This window comes from Mya arenaria, chromosome 7, assembly GCF_026914265.1.
Source record: "Mya arenaria isolate MELC-2E11 chromosome 7, ASM2691426v1".
In the NCBI taxonomy this organism is placed as follows: domain Eukaryota; kingdom Metazoa; phylum Mollusca; class Bivalvia; order Myida; family Myidae; genus Mya; species Mya arenaria.
Genome location: NC_069128.1, coordinates 55,922,864 through 55,939,324, shown reverse-complemented (window position 1 = coordinate 55,939,324; position 16,461 = coordinate 55,922,864). Strand labels below are relative to the sequence as shown.

General features: G+C 36.0%; 1 protein-coding gene across 1 annotated transcript; it reads left to right on the top strand.

Annotated features, from left to right (window-relative positions):
* The first annotated feature begins 4,527 nt into the window (after window positions 1-4,527).
* LOC128241889 (uncharacterized) lies at window positions 4,528-14,657 on the top strand. Its single transcript, XM_052959010.1, has 6 exons — window positions 4,528-4,600; window positions 5,332-5,375; window positions 7,584-7,729; window positions 8,239-8,397; window positions 14,034-14,080; window positions 14,500-14,657. The coding sequence occupies exons 2-6, from the start codon at window positions 5,332-5,334 to the stop codon at window positions 14,542-14,544; spliced, it is 441 nt and encodes a 146-aa protein (XP_052814970.1). The 5' UTR covers window positions 4,528-4,600; the 3' UTR covers window positions 14,545-14,657.
* The last annotated feature ends 1,804 nt before the right edge of the window (window positions 14,658-16,461 follow it).

Here is a 16,461-nt window from a genome sequence, read left to right as displayed (position 1 = left end):
TTTGATCAAAATATATCGCCATGGTTTGATACACTTTGTCTGCTGAACGACACGATGATGCAGTGATAGCGTTTAAGAAACTTGACCCAGAGGAAGTACAAGTGTGAATTACAGTTGTTGCACATCACGTATTTCCCACGATCACGTGATAAGTTTTGACCTAAAATCATCAATTGATTTCGGAAAAGTGTGTCAACGACAAGTCGGTAGCTTATCAACATTATGCTTCAAACAGATATCACGTTTGTTTCATATGTCTGAATACTTGTCAAGGGAAGTAAAAACAATTTTAATACTTCATTGGCAATCTGAGTCGTCTGCTTCTTCCTGCCAATATGGTGGCATGCACAAATTTGGACTAGAACTTAGTATTTTTTTCTTTGTAGTTAACTCAGAACTTAACTGTCTTGCTTTTTTCATACCCTATACGTGTCTTGCCTTATGTGTACTTGACAAATTGATTTCCAGTATGACAAAAATACATAAATGTCATACATGTTTCCATGCAAGAGCAAGCCTACACGTGTACATACAATTTCTCCAACAATGGACAAGCAGACTAATATATTTTAACGGAAAACGTTTGTGAAGCAACTTATAAAATTAATGAAATAGCTATTTGCATATTTATCTGTTAATATTCAGATTTAAATCTTGTTTTTTCAAAAGTTATACCTCAGACTGGTTTAGTCAGAATGAGATTGGCCACGTCTTTGTCCTGACATTGTCATGGAAATGTTGACCGCTAGCCAGATTATAACTCGAGTCATTGGGGATAAGTATTGCTGGTCATAACACCAACAAGGTTATTAATGAACTAATTTCATTTTTAATATAATTGATACACATACCAATCAATGTATGCAGAAATGCCTGTTATGACTAATTCCTGCTTAGAATGATGAAAAAAACATTCTTTTTCCTACACTAAAAGTATTTTTGTGAAAGAAACTATCTGTGAGTCGCATTCTTGAAATTCTTTATCAAATCTTTATACAAAAAATAAATTCGTAAATTAAAAAAGCCTTCCGATTGTATATAAAATGTATGTATTTGTTTCGGATTCAGATGGTAATTGCTGATGCTATCTGACTCATCAGGGATTAGAGGGATTATTTCAGAAAATGTCCGATGGACTCCACGCGTACTTTGACCAGCCAAATTGCGTTCATATTCCCGATAATGACATCAACCCCGCAATTCATTCCTTATATTTACACCAATAGTTCCTTATTTCATTCAAGAATTGTTAAAAAATACTTCATTTCATTTAGGATAACCTTTCAGTTATCCCTTTTTACCCATTCTTTCAATAGAACGACCCGACTGTAACCGGAAACTTTTTTCAAATAACGTCACAAATATGCGGGAAAAGATCAACCACTTGACATCACTCATAAACGTAAAATTGAAACACTTTTGGCAACAATACGTTTAAAATATATTAACTTAACACTTTTTTAAATGTTCATTTATATTTTACGGGACCTGCTGACACAATACAAACAATAACAAGATCAACAATTTTCATGTATATTGATATGCGATTAATTGCGATCCGAACATATCCTAAGATGTTGCGTTCATCGATTGATAAACGCAATTGCCGAAAGGCAGTTCATTTAAGGAATGGAAGTTGAGGTGTAAATATAATTGTTATAACTATGCGTTTGTTTGCACAAATGTGCCGGCCCCTGCCAATTGTGTTGTTTCCATGTATTTATTTTCTCGAAATGAATGGTGTTTATTAATAATGTTGATATTACAATAGGCATTTTGGTGTCAATGTTATGTTTTGAGAATGCATTATTTGTGTTGCCCCTTACAATGACACAGGTCGGTAGTTCTTGTTGACGTCTATCCACAATAATGCGCATTACTAACATTTTGAAATTCATTATGCGTAAAGCTGCAAAACAAAACAAAAATCGTCTAATGACCCTGAAGCGGCTGTGTATATGACCCAGATGACGTTATACTAAATATGTGTATATATTCCTGCACGGCTTGTACTTGTAGTTTCATAGGCTAAAGTCAAACCTAAATGAGCCTGTTAAAGTTATTCGGGCATTCAAAAAAAATGGTCGGATGTATGAAGTTGAGCGCTCTAGAACCGGCAGTTGGAACAATTTCATTATGACTTCTAGAAGTTACAGGTGCGTTTAGCTGTGTTTTGATACTTATTGTGGCGTTCGTTGTCGTTCTCTTGTCTGTGGTGTTGCCCAGTCTGTTCTGTTTCTATTGGTACGCGTGTGAGATTGAGAAATGCATATATACATGGAGAGCAATACGGTTCTTCCAATGTAAATTCCGAAGTTTTCCCAATGTCAATTTTTAGATATTCACAATGTCAATTCTAGGTATTCCCAATGTCAATTCCTAGGTACTCCCAATGTCAATTCTAGGTATTTCCAATGTAAATTCTAGGTATTCCCAATGTCGATTCCTAGGTACTCCCAGTGTCAATTCTAGGTATTCCCAATGTCAATTCTAGGTACTCCCAATGTCAATTCCTAGGTACTCCCAATGTCAATTTTAGTTATACCCAATGTCAATTCTAGGTATTCCCAATGTCAATTCCTAGTCACTCCCAATGTCAATTCTAGGTATTCCCAATGTCAATTACAGGTATTCCAAATGTCAATCCTTAGGTTTTCCCTATGTCAATTCTAGATATTCCCAATGTCAATTCTAGGTATTCCCAAAGTCAATCCTTAGGTTTTCCCTATGTCAATTCTTAGGTATTCCCTATGTCAATTCCTAGGCTTTCCAAATTTCAATTCTAAGTGTCTCAATGTCAATTCTAGATATTCCCAATGTCAGTTCTAGGTATTCCCAAAGTCAATCCTTAGGTTTTCCCTATGTCAATTCTAGATATTCCCAATGTCAATTCTAGGTATTCCCAAAGTCAATCCTTAGGTTTTCCCTATGTCAGTTCTAGGTATTCCCAATGTCAATTCTAGATATTCCCAATGTCAATTCTAGGTATTCCCAATGTCAATTCTAGATATTCCCAATGTCAATTCTAGGTATTCCCAAAGTCAATCCTTAGGTTTTCCCTATGTCAATTCTTAGGTATTCCCTATGTCAATTCCTAGGCTTTCCAAATTTCAATTCTAAGTGTCTCAATGTCAATTCTAGATATTCCCAATGTCAATTCTAGGTATTCCCAAAGTCAATCCTTAGGTTTTCCCTATGTCAATTCTAGATATTCCCAATGTCAATTCTAGGTATTCCCAAAGTCAATCCTTAGGTTTTCCCTATGTCAATTCTTAGGTATTCCCTATGTCAATTCTAGATATTCCCAATGTCAATTCTAGGTATTCCCAAAGTCAATCCTTAGGTTTTCCCTATGTCAATTCTTAGGTATTCCCTATGTCAATTCTAGATATTCCCAATGTCAATTCTAGGTATTCCCAAAGTCAATCCTTAGGTTTTCCCTATGTCAATTCTTAGGTATTCCCTATGTCAATTCTAGATATTCCCAATGTCAATTCTAGGTATTCCCAAAGTCAATCCTTAGGTTTTCCCAATGTCAATTCTAGATATTCCCAATGTCAATTCTAGGTATTCCCAAAGTCAATCCTTAGGTTTTCCCTATGTCAATTCTTAGGTATTCCCAATGTCAATTCTAGATATTCCCAATGTCAATTCTAGGTATTCCCAAAGTCAATCCTTAGGTTTTCCCAATGTCAATTCTAGATATTCCCAATGTCAATTCCTAGGCTTTCCAAATTTCAATTCTAAGTGTCTCAATGTCAATTCTAGATATTCCCAATGTCAATTCTAAGTATTCCCAAAGTCAATCCTTAGGTTTTCCCTATGTCAATTCTTAGGTATTCCCTATGTCAATTCCTAGGCTTTCCAAATTTCAATTCTAAGTGTCTCAATGTCAATTCTAGATATTCCCAATGTCAGTTCTAGGTATTCCCAAAGTCAATTCTAGATATTCCCAATGTCAATTCTAGGTATTCCCAATGTCAATTCTAGATATTCCCAATGTCAATTCTAGGTATTCCCAAAGTCAATCCTTAGGTTTTCCCTATGTCAATTCTTAGGTATTCCCTATGTCAATTCCTAGGCTTTCCAAATTTCAATTCTAAGTGTCTCAATGTCAATTTCTAGATATTCCCAATGTCAATTCTAGGTATTCCCAAAGTCAATCCTTAGGTTTTCCCTATGTCAATTCTTAGGTATTCCCTATGTCAATTCCTAGGCTTTCCAAATTTCAATTCTAAGTGTCTCAATGTCAATTCTAGATATTCCCAATGTCAATTCCTATGTATTGCAGTTTAACAATGTCAGAAAATCCCGAAATGCCTAAAAAAGCAATATGCGAACTGTTTATGTGTCATGTTTAAGATATGGCAGTACTGGATCAAACCGAATGAGCCCCCTATCTCTGACGTACATACGAATCATCAGTATGATACAAGGTCAACATTCAGTGCAGTAATTCCACGTCAAATGGGGTCAACAAAGTGACGATTATGCCCTAGGCTGACCCATGTCTGCACGCGTGTTCAAGGGCCGGTAGTTGAGACAGAGATAAGCTATGCGCCGTTGTATCGTGACATTTTAGATTAGGAAAGCCACTGAGGTAAACGTTTCTACTGTCTTTTCTTTTTTTTCACTTTAACTTGACTATTTTTTTTCAATTATTTTCGACCAAATTCATTGAAGAACTTGTTTTCAATATTTCATTGCCGTGAATCACAAAGATCAGTATTATTACAGTAATTATTACAGTAATACAATGCATTATTCTTTTAATTTAAGCTCACATTTAGCATATTTTGTGTTGCATGAAAACGAATACTACAATAAGAATATCAGTGCAAAGTTTAACATAATGTCTGAACCATACGTCATAAAAACAAAGAGTAACAGCACCAAGTTAAGCATGAAAGTAGTGCTTGTTTATTTCGCCTATATTTGTTAAAGTGACTCACTCATGGTTTGTAAAATGCACTGTTTTAATTACGATTTGATGTGGCAATCATAATGAGGGTTAAACAAAAATACCAAAAGCTGGAACCCTTCAGCCAATGTTGATGTTTGCTCAGATATCGTCTTTGAAGACCGCAATTTCCATTAGCGTTTATTACGCGATTGAAAATTAATTACGGCTGTGCTGTTGATGAATTGAGTAAAACTGTAAAATCATTGATATCATATTTATCGCCTAAGTCATGTAATATGTTTTTCTTGCAATACCTTGTCTCGTAGGTTAACAAATACAGCCGAAATAAACATGTTCGCTTTCCTGTAGTCCGACTTAATACTAAACTGAGTCATTCATCACTTCATCAGAACCTCTCATGTTTTCAGATGAAATTACTACTATTTCTCTGCCTCCTTGGCGTCACCTTTGCGTAAGTTGGATTTGTATATTAAGTATACGGTGGTTCCCAAGTTCATAATTAATCCTTAAAGCTGCACTCTCACAGATTGGACGTTTTGACATTTTTTTATTTAATTTTATTGTTCTGAAACGTTTCAATATTTGCGAAAATGCATTAAAACCAGCGAACAAGACTAAATTCAAATCTCAAACTCAGTCTCGATTTTTCGTCATATAAAAGGAATGATATTTTTCAAAATCCTGCTTGTTATGTACTTTTTTGAAAACTTAATTTCTAATAGAATGTGTTGATAAAAATATTTTGTCAATATTTCAAAAAAATAATTATAGAGCATAAAAACACTTGAGTATTTAATAAAGAATACAAAATTGTACTCAAATACATTTTTTGCTGTATAATATATTTACCTGGGACTTCGACCAAAGGCTTTTATCAGCATAGTCTATGATAGAATGCGCTTATAAAGCTCTAAAAAAACATTTGTGATTTGCAATAAATTTTAATGCCACGTGATTAAATGTGTTGATACTGAGATTTAGATTAGACTTACGTATTTTCGTGATAGTGGGGCCTGGTTTGGACATATTCAATCAGCCCCCGGCTATAGTAATGAGTGTACAATAATCAGTTGTTAGAACTCAAGTGTTTCTAGAATTATTAATCGTTATGTGGTGGAAATGGTTGTGGTGGTTTTTGCGAAAACTTATAATAAAATAATAATTTATCACCCACGCTCATTTTTTATTAGTAATGGCTGGTTAGTGTCACGTGAGATATATATTCAAAGGTGATTGGCTGAGGCAATAATTTATGCAGGAGCTAACTGCTGACATGGTAAGACACCACTAAGCTGATGTTTGAACAATGCCATAAATAATGTTTATATAAAATGTCATCTATAGGTAAGATACATTTCGATTTTTCGTTGAACGAGATCCCATTTGAAAATACGTTGTTTTTTTTCTGAATGAAATGAATTTGTTCATTTGTGGAAATCCGATGTTTTCCAGTTAAATGATTCGTTTGATTTTTATTGTGTCTTGAAGCTGCACTCTCACAGATTGAACGTGTTGACAACTTTTTTTTGTCTTGGAACAAGCCAATTTTTGCGAAAATCCATGGACACCAGTTATATGAGACTGCTGACAAAAAATTATATCGCATATTTTTATATTTAAGTTCAAAAATTGATGTTTTATGCATTTTTCTTAAGCCGTTAGTAACGGTCGTTAGAATCGGTTTAAGCCATAAAACATTAATTTTTGAACGGAAATATGAAAATCTATGATTTGATTTTTTTGTCAGAAATCTTATATCATTGGTTTGCAGATATCTACGCAAATATTTGCTCTTTCCAAGACAAAAAATAAAAAAAAGTTGTAAAAACGGTTAATCTGTGAGAGTGCAGCTTTAATGACTGATTCTGATCATAACGATCGCCAGCTATTGCGATAATCGATTTCATCTAGAACTAATGCATTCTGAAAAAACAAACATGAAAAATAAAAACAATACCACGTGCTTCGATATAAACTTTATAAATTGCACCAAATTTATATATTTGTAAACGCTTGTGATATATGGTATTTAATAAACAACTAATATGGAACTTTTCAGACAAATGGTATATATGGTTGTCAAATAAGTGTTTCTTTGATATGTAATACGATAATTTCATAACTGTGTTATGTTTGTTGTCTTGTGACATTAATTGTGTTTCTCATTTAGTGTTTGTTTTACCCTGGTCCTTGTCCTATCTTAAAGGGACTTGACACCAGATGGTCTTAAACTCGGCAAATACTGTTTTGATTAAAAAAAGCCCAGGATTGTCAATGCGAACTAGTAGGAGGCCGATATTATATCATATTGCATTATTAAAACAATAGTAGACGCAACAATCATGTTGCTGTATGTATTGCCTGAGCTTGTTAGATTATACCTGTTAATAAATATAGATAAATATACCGACGCTACTTTAAAACTTACTGGGATTTACTTAGTAGAAATATTCAATGTGTTGTACATAAGGATGTCAATTTTCCATAAAACGCTTGGCTACTGAGCTTGTTTCTGTAGTTTTTCATATAAATTTCGACAATTTTCATTTTTTCTTGCAACTGTATCATCTGAAGTCTAGTCCTTTGAACTAGATCTTGATTAACAATTATGGTGCTGGTCTTGTCCCGGTAGTTTCCCCTTTTATTGATCATCCCACAGTGCACAGCCAACGTGTGAGATACCCCATGGCCATGACCTGACGCAGCTAGTGGACGGCGGGTTCGCCAGGATGGACACACAGCCAAAGGACGATAAAGTGACCACACTGGAATATGATATGATCATCCAGTTGGACGACAAAAACAGTAAATCCTTAATTTGCTTATTAGTAGTCATTGGTTAATTTATTGATTGGTAAAGCCCGTTTGCGTATCTAAGAAAACACGCTTTTTCATTCGGTTCCAGTTAAAGGTCTTGTACGTTTGATTATATGGACAATTACCCTTAAAAATTTAAACTCATGCATAGCAATGTGTCCGTATTTTTTTGTAAAATTTGACGTTTTAAGTTCTGTGTATGGTATGCTGCTATTAAATACACATGTTATACCTTGATGTAGAATGTGTCAGACCTTCTTGAAAGAAACATTTTTTATGCCAGTGAATAATGCAAAGTACGAAGACGAACAAATAACTGTTCTTCAAGTATATGTTAGAGTTCATTTTGGCGATCTACAGAAAATGGAGCGAGAGCAACGAGGCTGCAGCACATGCCTTGTATTGTGTTTTAAGAATATGAGTGAATCATTAGAAATTGAAGTTTGCCTTATATTGTAATGCAGACGGGTTCAATGAACATTTGTTTCTTTTTTCAGACGATTCCTGCGTGTCGTTCGCGGAGTACCACAATCCCGAGACTCAGGCCCTCTACTTAGAAGTGAACCAGAAAATGTACCAGCACTTTAACCCGGATGGTGACGACTGCCTGGATGTCGACGAGATGAACGCTCAATTTGGCAAGATTGACAAGGACGGTAGGCGTATGTTGATGATCATTAAGATTGGCAAGGACGGTAGGCTTATGTTGATGTGCATTAAGATAGGAAAGGACGGTGGGCTTATGTTGATGTACATAAAGATTGGCAAGGACGGTAGGCTTATGTTGATGATCATTAAGATTGGCAAGGACGGTAGGCTTATGTTGATGTGCATTAAGATAGGAAAGGACGGTAGGCTTATGTTGATATACATAAAGATTGGCAAGGACGGTAGGCTTATGTTGATGTGCATTAAGATAGGAAAGGACGGTAGGCTTATGTTGATGTACATTAAGATTGGCAAGGACGGTAGGCTTGTGTTGATGTGCTTTAAGATTGGTAAGGACGGTAGGCTTGTGTTGATGTGCATTAGGATTGGCAAGGACAGTAGGCTTATATTGATGTGCATTAGGATTGGCAAGGACGGTAGGCTTATATTGATGTGCATTAAGATTGGCAAGGACTGCAGGCGTATGTTGATGTACATTAAGATTGGCAAGGACTGCAGGCGTATTTTGATGTGCATTAGGATTGGCAAGGACTGCAGGCGTATGTTGATGATCATTAAGATTGGCAAGGACGGTAGGCGTATGTTGATGTACATTAAGATTGGCAAGGACAGTATGCTCGTGTTGATGTACATCAAGACGGTAGGCTCATGTTAATGTGCATTATGATTGGCAAGGACGGTAGTCGTATGTTGATATGCATTAAGACTGGCATGGACTGCAGGCGTATGTTGATGTGCATTTAGATTGGCAAGGACGGTAGAATTATGTTGATGTTTATTAAGATTGTTTAGGACAGTAGGCTTATGTTGATGTGCATTAAGATTGACAAGGACGGTAGGCTTATGCTGATATGCATTAGATTGGCAAGGACGGTAGGCGTATGTTGATATGCATTAGATTGACAAGGACGGTAGGCTTATGTTGATGTGCATTAAGATTGGTAAGGACAGTAGGCTTATGCTGATGTGCCTTAAGATTGACAAGGACAGAAGGCTTTTATTGATGTGCATTCAGATTGGCAAGGACAGTAGGCTTATGCTGATGTGCCTTAAGATTGACATGGACAGAAGGCTTTTATTGATGTGCATTCAGGTAGGCTTATGTTGATGTTTAATAAGATTGACAAGTACTGCAGTCGTATGTTGATGTGCATTAAGATTAGCATGGACGGTAGGCTTATGTTGATGTGCATTACGATTGGCAAGGCCGGTAGGCTTATATTGACGTGCCTTAAGATTGGCAAGGACGGAAGGCTTATGTTGATGTGCATTAAGATTGGCAAGGACGGTAGGCTTATGCTGATGTGCATTAAGATTGACAAGGACGGTAGGCTTATGTTGATGTGCATTAAGATTGGCAAGGACGGTAGGCTTATGTTGATGTGCATTAAGATTGACAAGGACGGTAGGCTTATGTTGATGTGCATTAAGATTGGCAAGGACAGTAGGCTTATGTTGATGTGCATTAAGATTGACAAGGACGATAGGCTTATGTTGATGTGCATTAAGATTGGTAAGGACAGTATGCTTATGCTGATGTGCCTTAAGATTGACAAGGACAGTAGGCTTATATTGATATGCATTCCGATTGGCAAGGACAGTAGGCTGATGCTGATGTGCCTTAAGATTGACAAGGATGGTAGGGTTAAGTTGATGTGCATTAAGATTGACAAGGACGGTAGGCTTATGTTGATGTTTATTAAGATTGACAAGGTCGGTAGGCTTATGTTGATATGCATTAAGATTGACAAGGACGGTAGGCTTATGTTGATGTGCATTAAGATTGACAAGGACGGTAGGGTTATGTTGATGTGCATAAAGATTAGTAAGGACGGTAGGCGTATGTTGATGTGCATTTAGTTGACACAGACAGTAGTCTTATATTGATATGCATTCAGATTGGCAAGGACGGTAGGCTTATGCTGATGTGCATTAAGATTGACAAGGACGGTAGGCTTATGTTGATGTGCATAAAGATTAGTAAGGACGGTAGGCGTATGTTGATGTGCATTTAGTTGACAAAGACAGTAGGCTTATGTTGATATGCCTTAAGATTAACAAGGACGGTAGGCTTATTTTGATGTGCATTAAGATTGTCAAGGACGGTATGCTTATGTTGGTGTGCATTAAGATTGGCGAGGTCGCAAGGTTTATGTTCATGTTAAAGTCTTGGTGTCGTCGTCTGCGGCGAAATTCCGCATTGGTTATACTTACCGAGTGTCCCTTGAATGACTGATATGAAATAGAGTTGGACCCCCCTGAGGTTCCCTTACAAACCAGGGACCGTTTCAATGAAAGAGTTTAGTCGAAACTATCTTAAATCTGTATTAACGTCACAAATGGTAACACATCGCATCGATATATGAACGTCACAAATGGCAACACATCGAATCGATGTATTAACCTCACAAATGGCAACACATCGAATCGATGTACAAACGTCACAAATGGCAACACATGGAATCGAATCGATGTATAAACGTCACAAATGGCAACACATCGAATCGATGTATAAACGTCACAAATGGCAACACATGGAATCGAATCGATGTATAAACGTCACAAATGGCAACACATCGAATCGATGTATAAACGTCACAAATGGCAACTCATCGAATCGATGTATAAACGTCACAAATGGCAACACATCGAATCGATGTATATAGAGCATACTAGGTTAGTGCCGTGGATGGAGGAAGTTTATCTGGCAAGGCGGAGGAATTTATCGGGTGAGCCGAAGGCGAACCCGATAAAATCCGCAGCCGAACCAGATAAACTTTCTCCATCCACGGCACTAACCTAGTATTCTATTTATCCTGTTACTTTGTTTAATTAAACACTATAAAACCTTAAAATTAATAAGAATCTTTAAAAGTAAGGGGGACAACTGTTTTTCCCTGTTGACGTCATCACACTCGGTATCCATGTTTAAATCGCCCCCAAAATAGTTCGTAAAACTGTTCAACTTTTTTAGTACGTTTATATTCAAAATCATTGCATTTTAATACGTCAATATCAATTCAAAACATAAAAATACTTTTAAACGTGCATAAGCATGGATCAGTCTCTGAACATTATCTGATGATGTAACAATTATTCCGCAAATCAGAGTACAGTACACAGGTCAAAATTCAAGATCACGAGTGTTTACAAACAATCGCAACATATTAAATGGATTTAAATGATGTTGATAGTGTTGAATGATCATAACTGCACCGGCAAAGAGATCATTCATTTCTGTTGTAAGTGAGATTTTGTCATTCACCACAGAAATGGAATAAACTATCGACGAGTATCGTTGAATGCTGTTTCACAGTTTCCAGCATTTGCGGGTGGGGTAAGATTTTCACATCTCATGAAGATTTCAGGTCGATTGTTTTGCCAGTGTCATTATTTTGCATAATGATGGGACTTTATGGGCGAGTGATTGCTGAGGTCGGCTGTTAGTGGTCCATTGATAAGATACTGAAACGGCAGTTCTGCTTTTCTTCTGACATTGCAGAATATATAAAAGAAGTTCGTTTTCGCGGTCACATGACCACCTGACTGTAGATAAACATCACGTGGTCTACTATCCTAATAAACTAAAGTTTACACGGCACCTTGTTATTGGACCGATTTGTATGCAGGTGACAGGATAAAAACGTCACAAATGGCAACACATCGAATCGATGTATAAACGTCACAAATGGCAACACATCGAATCGATGTATTAACGTCACAAATGGCAACACATCGAATCGATGTATAAACGTCACAAATGGCAACTCATCGAATCGATGTATAAACGTCACAAATGGCAGCACATCGAATCGATGTTTAAACGTCACAAATGGCAGCACATCGAATCGATGTATAAACGTCACAAATGGCAACACATCGAATCGATGTATAAACGTCACAAATGGCAACACATCGAATCCATGTATTCAAGGGGCTGTACACCAGTTTGGCACCAAAAACGTTTTTTTCAGTTACGAATCTCAGGACAATTATCTAAAAGAATGTGTTACGCTTTGATATCATAATAACAAATAAGTACCAAAATGTAAAATAAAATTGTGTCGGAAACCGGGTTTGAACCCGTGTCTAGCGTCGTATCTACTGAGTTACGACGGCTTATTCTAATTGGGTGACATAGTTAAGCTATACACCTACCTTGGTAATATCATGTGATAACACCGACTATCCAATCACGCACAAGGAATGAATTCTACCTGGTAGACATACCCAGTAAAAAAAAAAAATGGAAAAACCCGAAATAACTGCTAAACTTAAATAAATTGTAATCTATGTGGTACTTCAGTTAGTAAGTTTCGATGCATTGTGCACATCGATGCCAAGTTTATGTCAGTTTTCGACAATGTTCTCTTTTTTTTCGCTATTTTATCATACGGAGTACAGCCCCTTTAACGTTTGTGCAGTTTGGGCAGATTTAAGATAATAACCGATGTCGACGATTACTTTTATTTCCTCAACTTTGTGTAAAGTTCAATTCACACAAACATGTAGCAAAATGATAAACTATTGCACTGAGATAAATACACTTTACGAATAAAATATACACAGATCTTTATAGAAACTTTATCGCTCATATATTTCACAGTCCGCATATGTTTAATTTCGTAAAGCATTTCAGCACACAAATCACAAATATACGATAAGTTCATTTCGTGCTCACACGAAAATATAACTTGTTCTCTTTAAATTTTGTAATTATTGATACATGTTGGTATTAGTGTGAGGTTGAGACCGATATCTATGGAACGCCGGCACTGTCTTTCGTAGTCCAAAAACATTATTATTGTGTTTGTTTCTTATTACATTATGTACCAAGTGCTTTACATGTTGTACAAACATAGATAAGTTATGTCAGTTTATCTTTATATGTTGTGGTTTTGTACTTATATTATGACAGTTTTTATTATATTACGCGGATACATCTTTATATCATGTAGACATTTTATTATATTATGTGCATACTTTATTATATTATGTCCATACTATTATATTGTGTAGTTTATTATTAATATTATGCACTTCCGGCACTTTATATGTACAAAACCACAACAAATAAAGATAAACTGACATAACATATCTATGTTTGTACACCATGTAAGCACTTGGTACATAATGTAATAAGAAACAAACACAATAATAATGTTTTTGGACTACGAAAGACAGTGCCGGCGTTCCATAGATATGTTTGTTTTAGTTGTTGTTTTTTTCTAAGTTTCTCCTTTTAGGGAGTTTTGATGCTATTGAAGAACATTATTGTAAAGATAATCTCGAGAAACTGTTTTATGGGGGTCTTGTAAAATCAAGCATAAAATGTAATAATGCTAATTGAAATGATAAATTTTTGTGCACAACAGTTATGCTTAAGATAATTGAGAAACATTGAATTGTTTTGTTGGTGCTATGTGTGGTAAAGTTGTTGACCTTGTAAGGTTATTGCACTCTTCGTTGTGTAGTATTTTTACGATTATTTGTTTTTATAGGTAGTAAATGCAATATTTTGATTTGTTAATGTTTTAATATATCGCATGTTTTTGTACATGTTACACAACAGCTTTGAATGATTATAATTTAACATCAACTAACGTGTATATAATGTTTCCAGGAGATGGTCTTGTGGATAAACACGAATACGAGCAATACTACACGAACGTACGTATATAACTAACGAATCTTATTGTATCCTATGATGTAGTGTATCAAAATATTCATTTTGGGGCGGATCGGGGGTATCCGACAATGGTATAATGGGCGAACCGTTCTATAACTACCGTGCAGATAAATTACAACACTATTCACATATGTAGTACTCTATTTATTGAACGCTGTCATTGACAACGTGTTGACAAACATACACGACACCGGCGACCCTCGTGATTGAAAGCGCTTGTTTTTAATATCATTGACTCGGGTTGTTGGTACTTAAACTATTACTTACAGTAATCTTAAGTGTTTTAGCAAATGTCAATTCAGTGTGAAAACGTATAAAGACTTAGAGTGAACATGTCTGTATAACTGTTATTCCATATAGGGTTACCATGCATCAGAATAGTGTATATATGTATTTTCAGTTGTTGAAGCATCTCTACCCCTGTCACGGCGGCGCAGGGAAGTAACTGCCTCTGTACGCGGCTAGGGCGACTATGGATTACCTTGTTGTATTTGATGAAAGATACAATTAAAGTCATATATTAAGTACGCGATGCGCTTGTTATAAACTGATAAAATAGTCGTGTTTTAATGAATGAATCCGGTTGATCATAAAGTATTATTTTGTTCCTATTACTTTCTTGCGATCGATTCTGTCGACACTCGTTCCCAAACAACAAAATCATTCTTTTCGGCTTAAATGCATATGAATATATTACCTTCACTTTTGGGAGGGCCGAGAACAGATATTGACACAGCACGATAACATGAATAAATAATAAAAGAGGAAAGTTAATCTGAATTATGGAAGAAGTTTCCAAAACCTTGAAATGACCTTGAACTTGACATTGAAGTGGCTTTGTGCTATATCCCAATTTGAATTCATTTGAATATTCACTCTTAGCTTGTAAAAGAATATAGCCATATTTCGAACATAATATTGTTACTGAATCGGCATTTAATGGCGGCCATCATAAAGCCATCTTGGTTATTTGCTTTCACCTCGTGTCGTAAATTCGCATAATCTTCAGACGTTCATTTAAAAATAAAACTATTTTCCAGAGCAGAATGGTGCAGTATTTTTACACATAAATTTGCCTTGGAACCCAGACTACGAATTCAAATTACAGTTATTGAATTTTCGAGCTTTTTTTATACGGCCAGGCGAATACACGCCAAAGATTTCTGCCTCTTGGCACAAACTTGTTCTGAATGGCAAGTGGCAAATAGACGCTGGTTGCTGTTTTATATGGTCATAACTGCTGTTGTTGCTTTCGTAAATGATCATAACTATTGTTGATATTGCAACGGATCATTTCTTCTGTTGTCGCTACCGTTGATGATCATTTATTCTGTTGTTGTTACTGTTGATGATCATTTCTTCTGTTGTTGCTACCGCTGATTATCATTACTTCTGTTGTTGCTACCGTTGATGATCATTTCTTCTCTTGTTGCTACCGCTGATTATCATTACTTCTGTTGTTGCTACAGTTGATGATCATTTCTTCTCTTGTTGCTACCGCTGATGATCATTTCTTCTGTTGTTTCTACCGTTGATGATCATTACTTCTGTTGTTTCTACCGTTGGTGATAATTTCTTCTGTTGTTTCTACCATTGATGATCATTTCTTCTATTGTTGCTACCGCTGATGATCATTTCTTCTGTTGTTTCTACCGTTGATGATCATTAGTTCTGTTGTTTCTACCGTTGATGATCATTTCTTCTGTTGTTTCTACCATTGGTGATCATTTCTTCTGTTGTTTCTACCGTTGATGATCATTTCCTCTGTTGTTTCTACCATTGATGATCATTTTTTCTATTGTTGCTACCGTTGATGATCATTTCTTCTATTGTTGCTACCGCTGATGATCATTTCTTCTGTTGTTGCTACCGTTGATGATCATTACTTCTGTTGTTTCTACCGTTGGTGATCATTTCTTCTATTGTTTCTACCGCTGATGATCATTACTTCTGTTGTTGCTACCGTTGGTGATCATATCTTCCGTTGTTGCTACCGCTGATGATCATTTCTTCTGTTGTTTTTACTGTTGGTGATCATATATTCTGTTGTTTCTACCGTTGGTGATCATTTGTTCTGTTGTTTCTACCGTTGGTGATCATTTCTTCTGTTGTTTTTACCGTTGGTGATCATTTGTTCTGTTGTTTCTACCGTTGATGATCATTTCCTCTGTTGTTTCTACCGTTGGTGATCATTTCTTCTGTTGTTTCTACCGTTGATGATCATTTCTTCTGTTGTTTCTACCGTTGGTGATCATTTCTTCTGTTGTTTCTACCGTTGTTGATCATTTCTTCTATTGTTGCTACCGTTGGTGATCATTTCTTCTGTTGTTTCTACCGTTGATGATCATTTCTTCTATTGTTT

Coding starts and splice junctions, on each gene's coding strand:
- LOC128241889 (XM_052959010.1), top strand. CDS start 5,332: ATGAAATTACTACTATTTCTCTGCCTCCTTGGCGTCACCTTTGC. Junction 5,376..7,583: donor CTCCTTGGCGTCACCTTTGC/GTAAGTTGGATT, acceptor ATCATCCCACAG/TGCACAGCCAACGTGTGAGA. Junction 7,730..8,238: donor CCAGTTGGACGACAAAAACA/GTAAATCCTTAA, acceptor TTCTTTTTTCAG/ACGATTCCTGCGTGTCGTTC.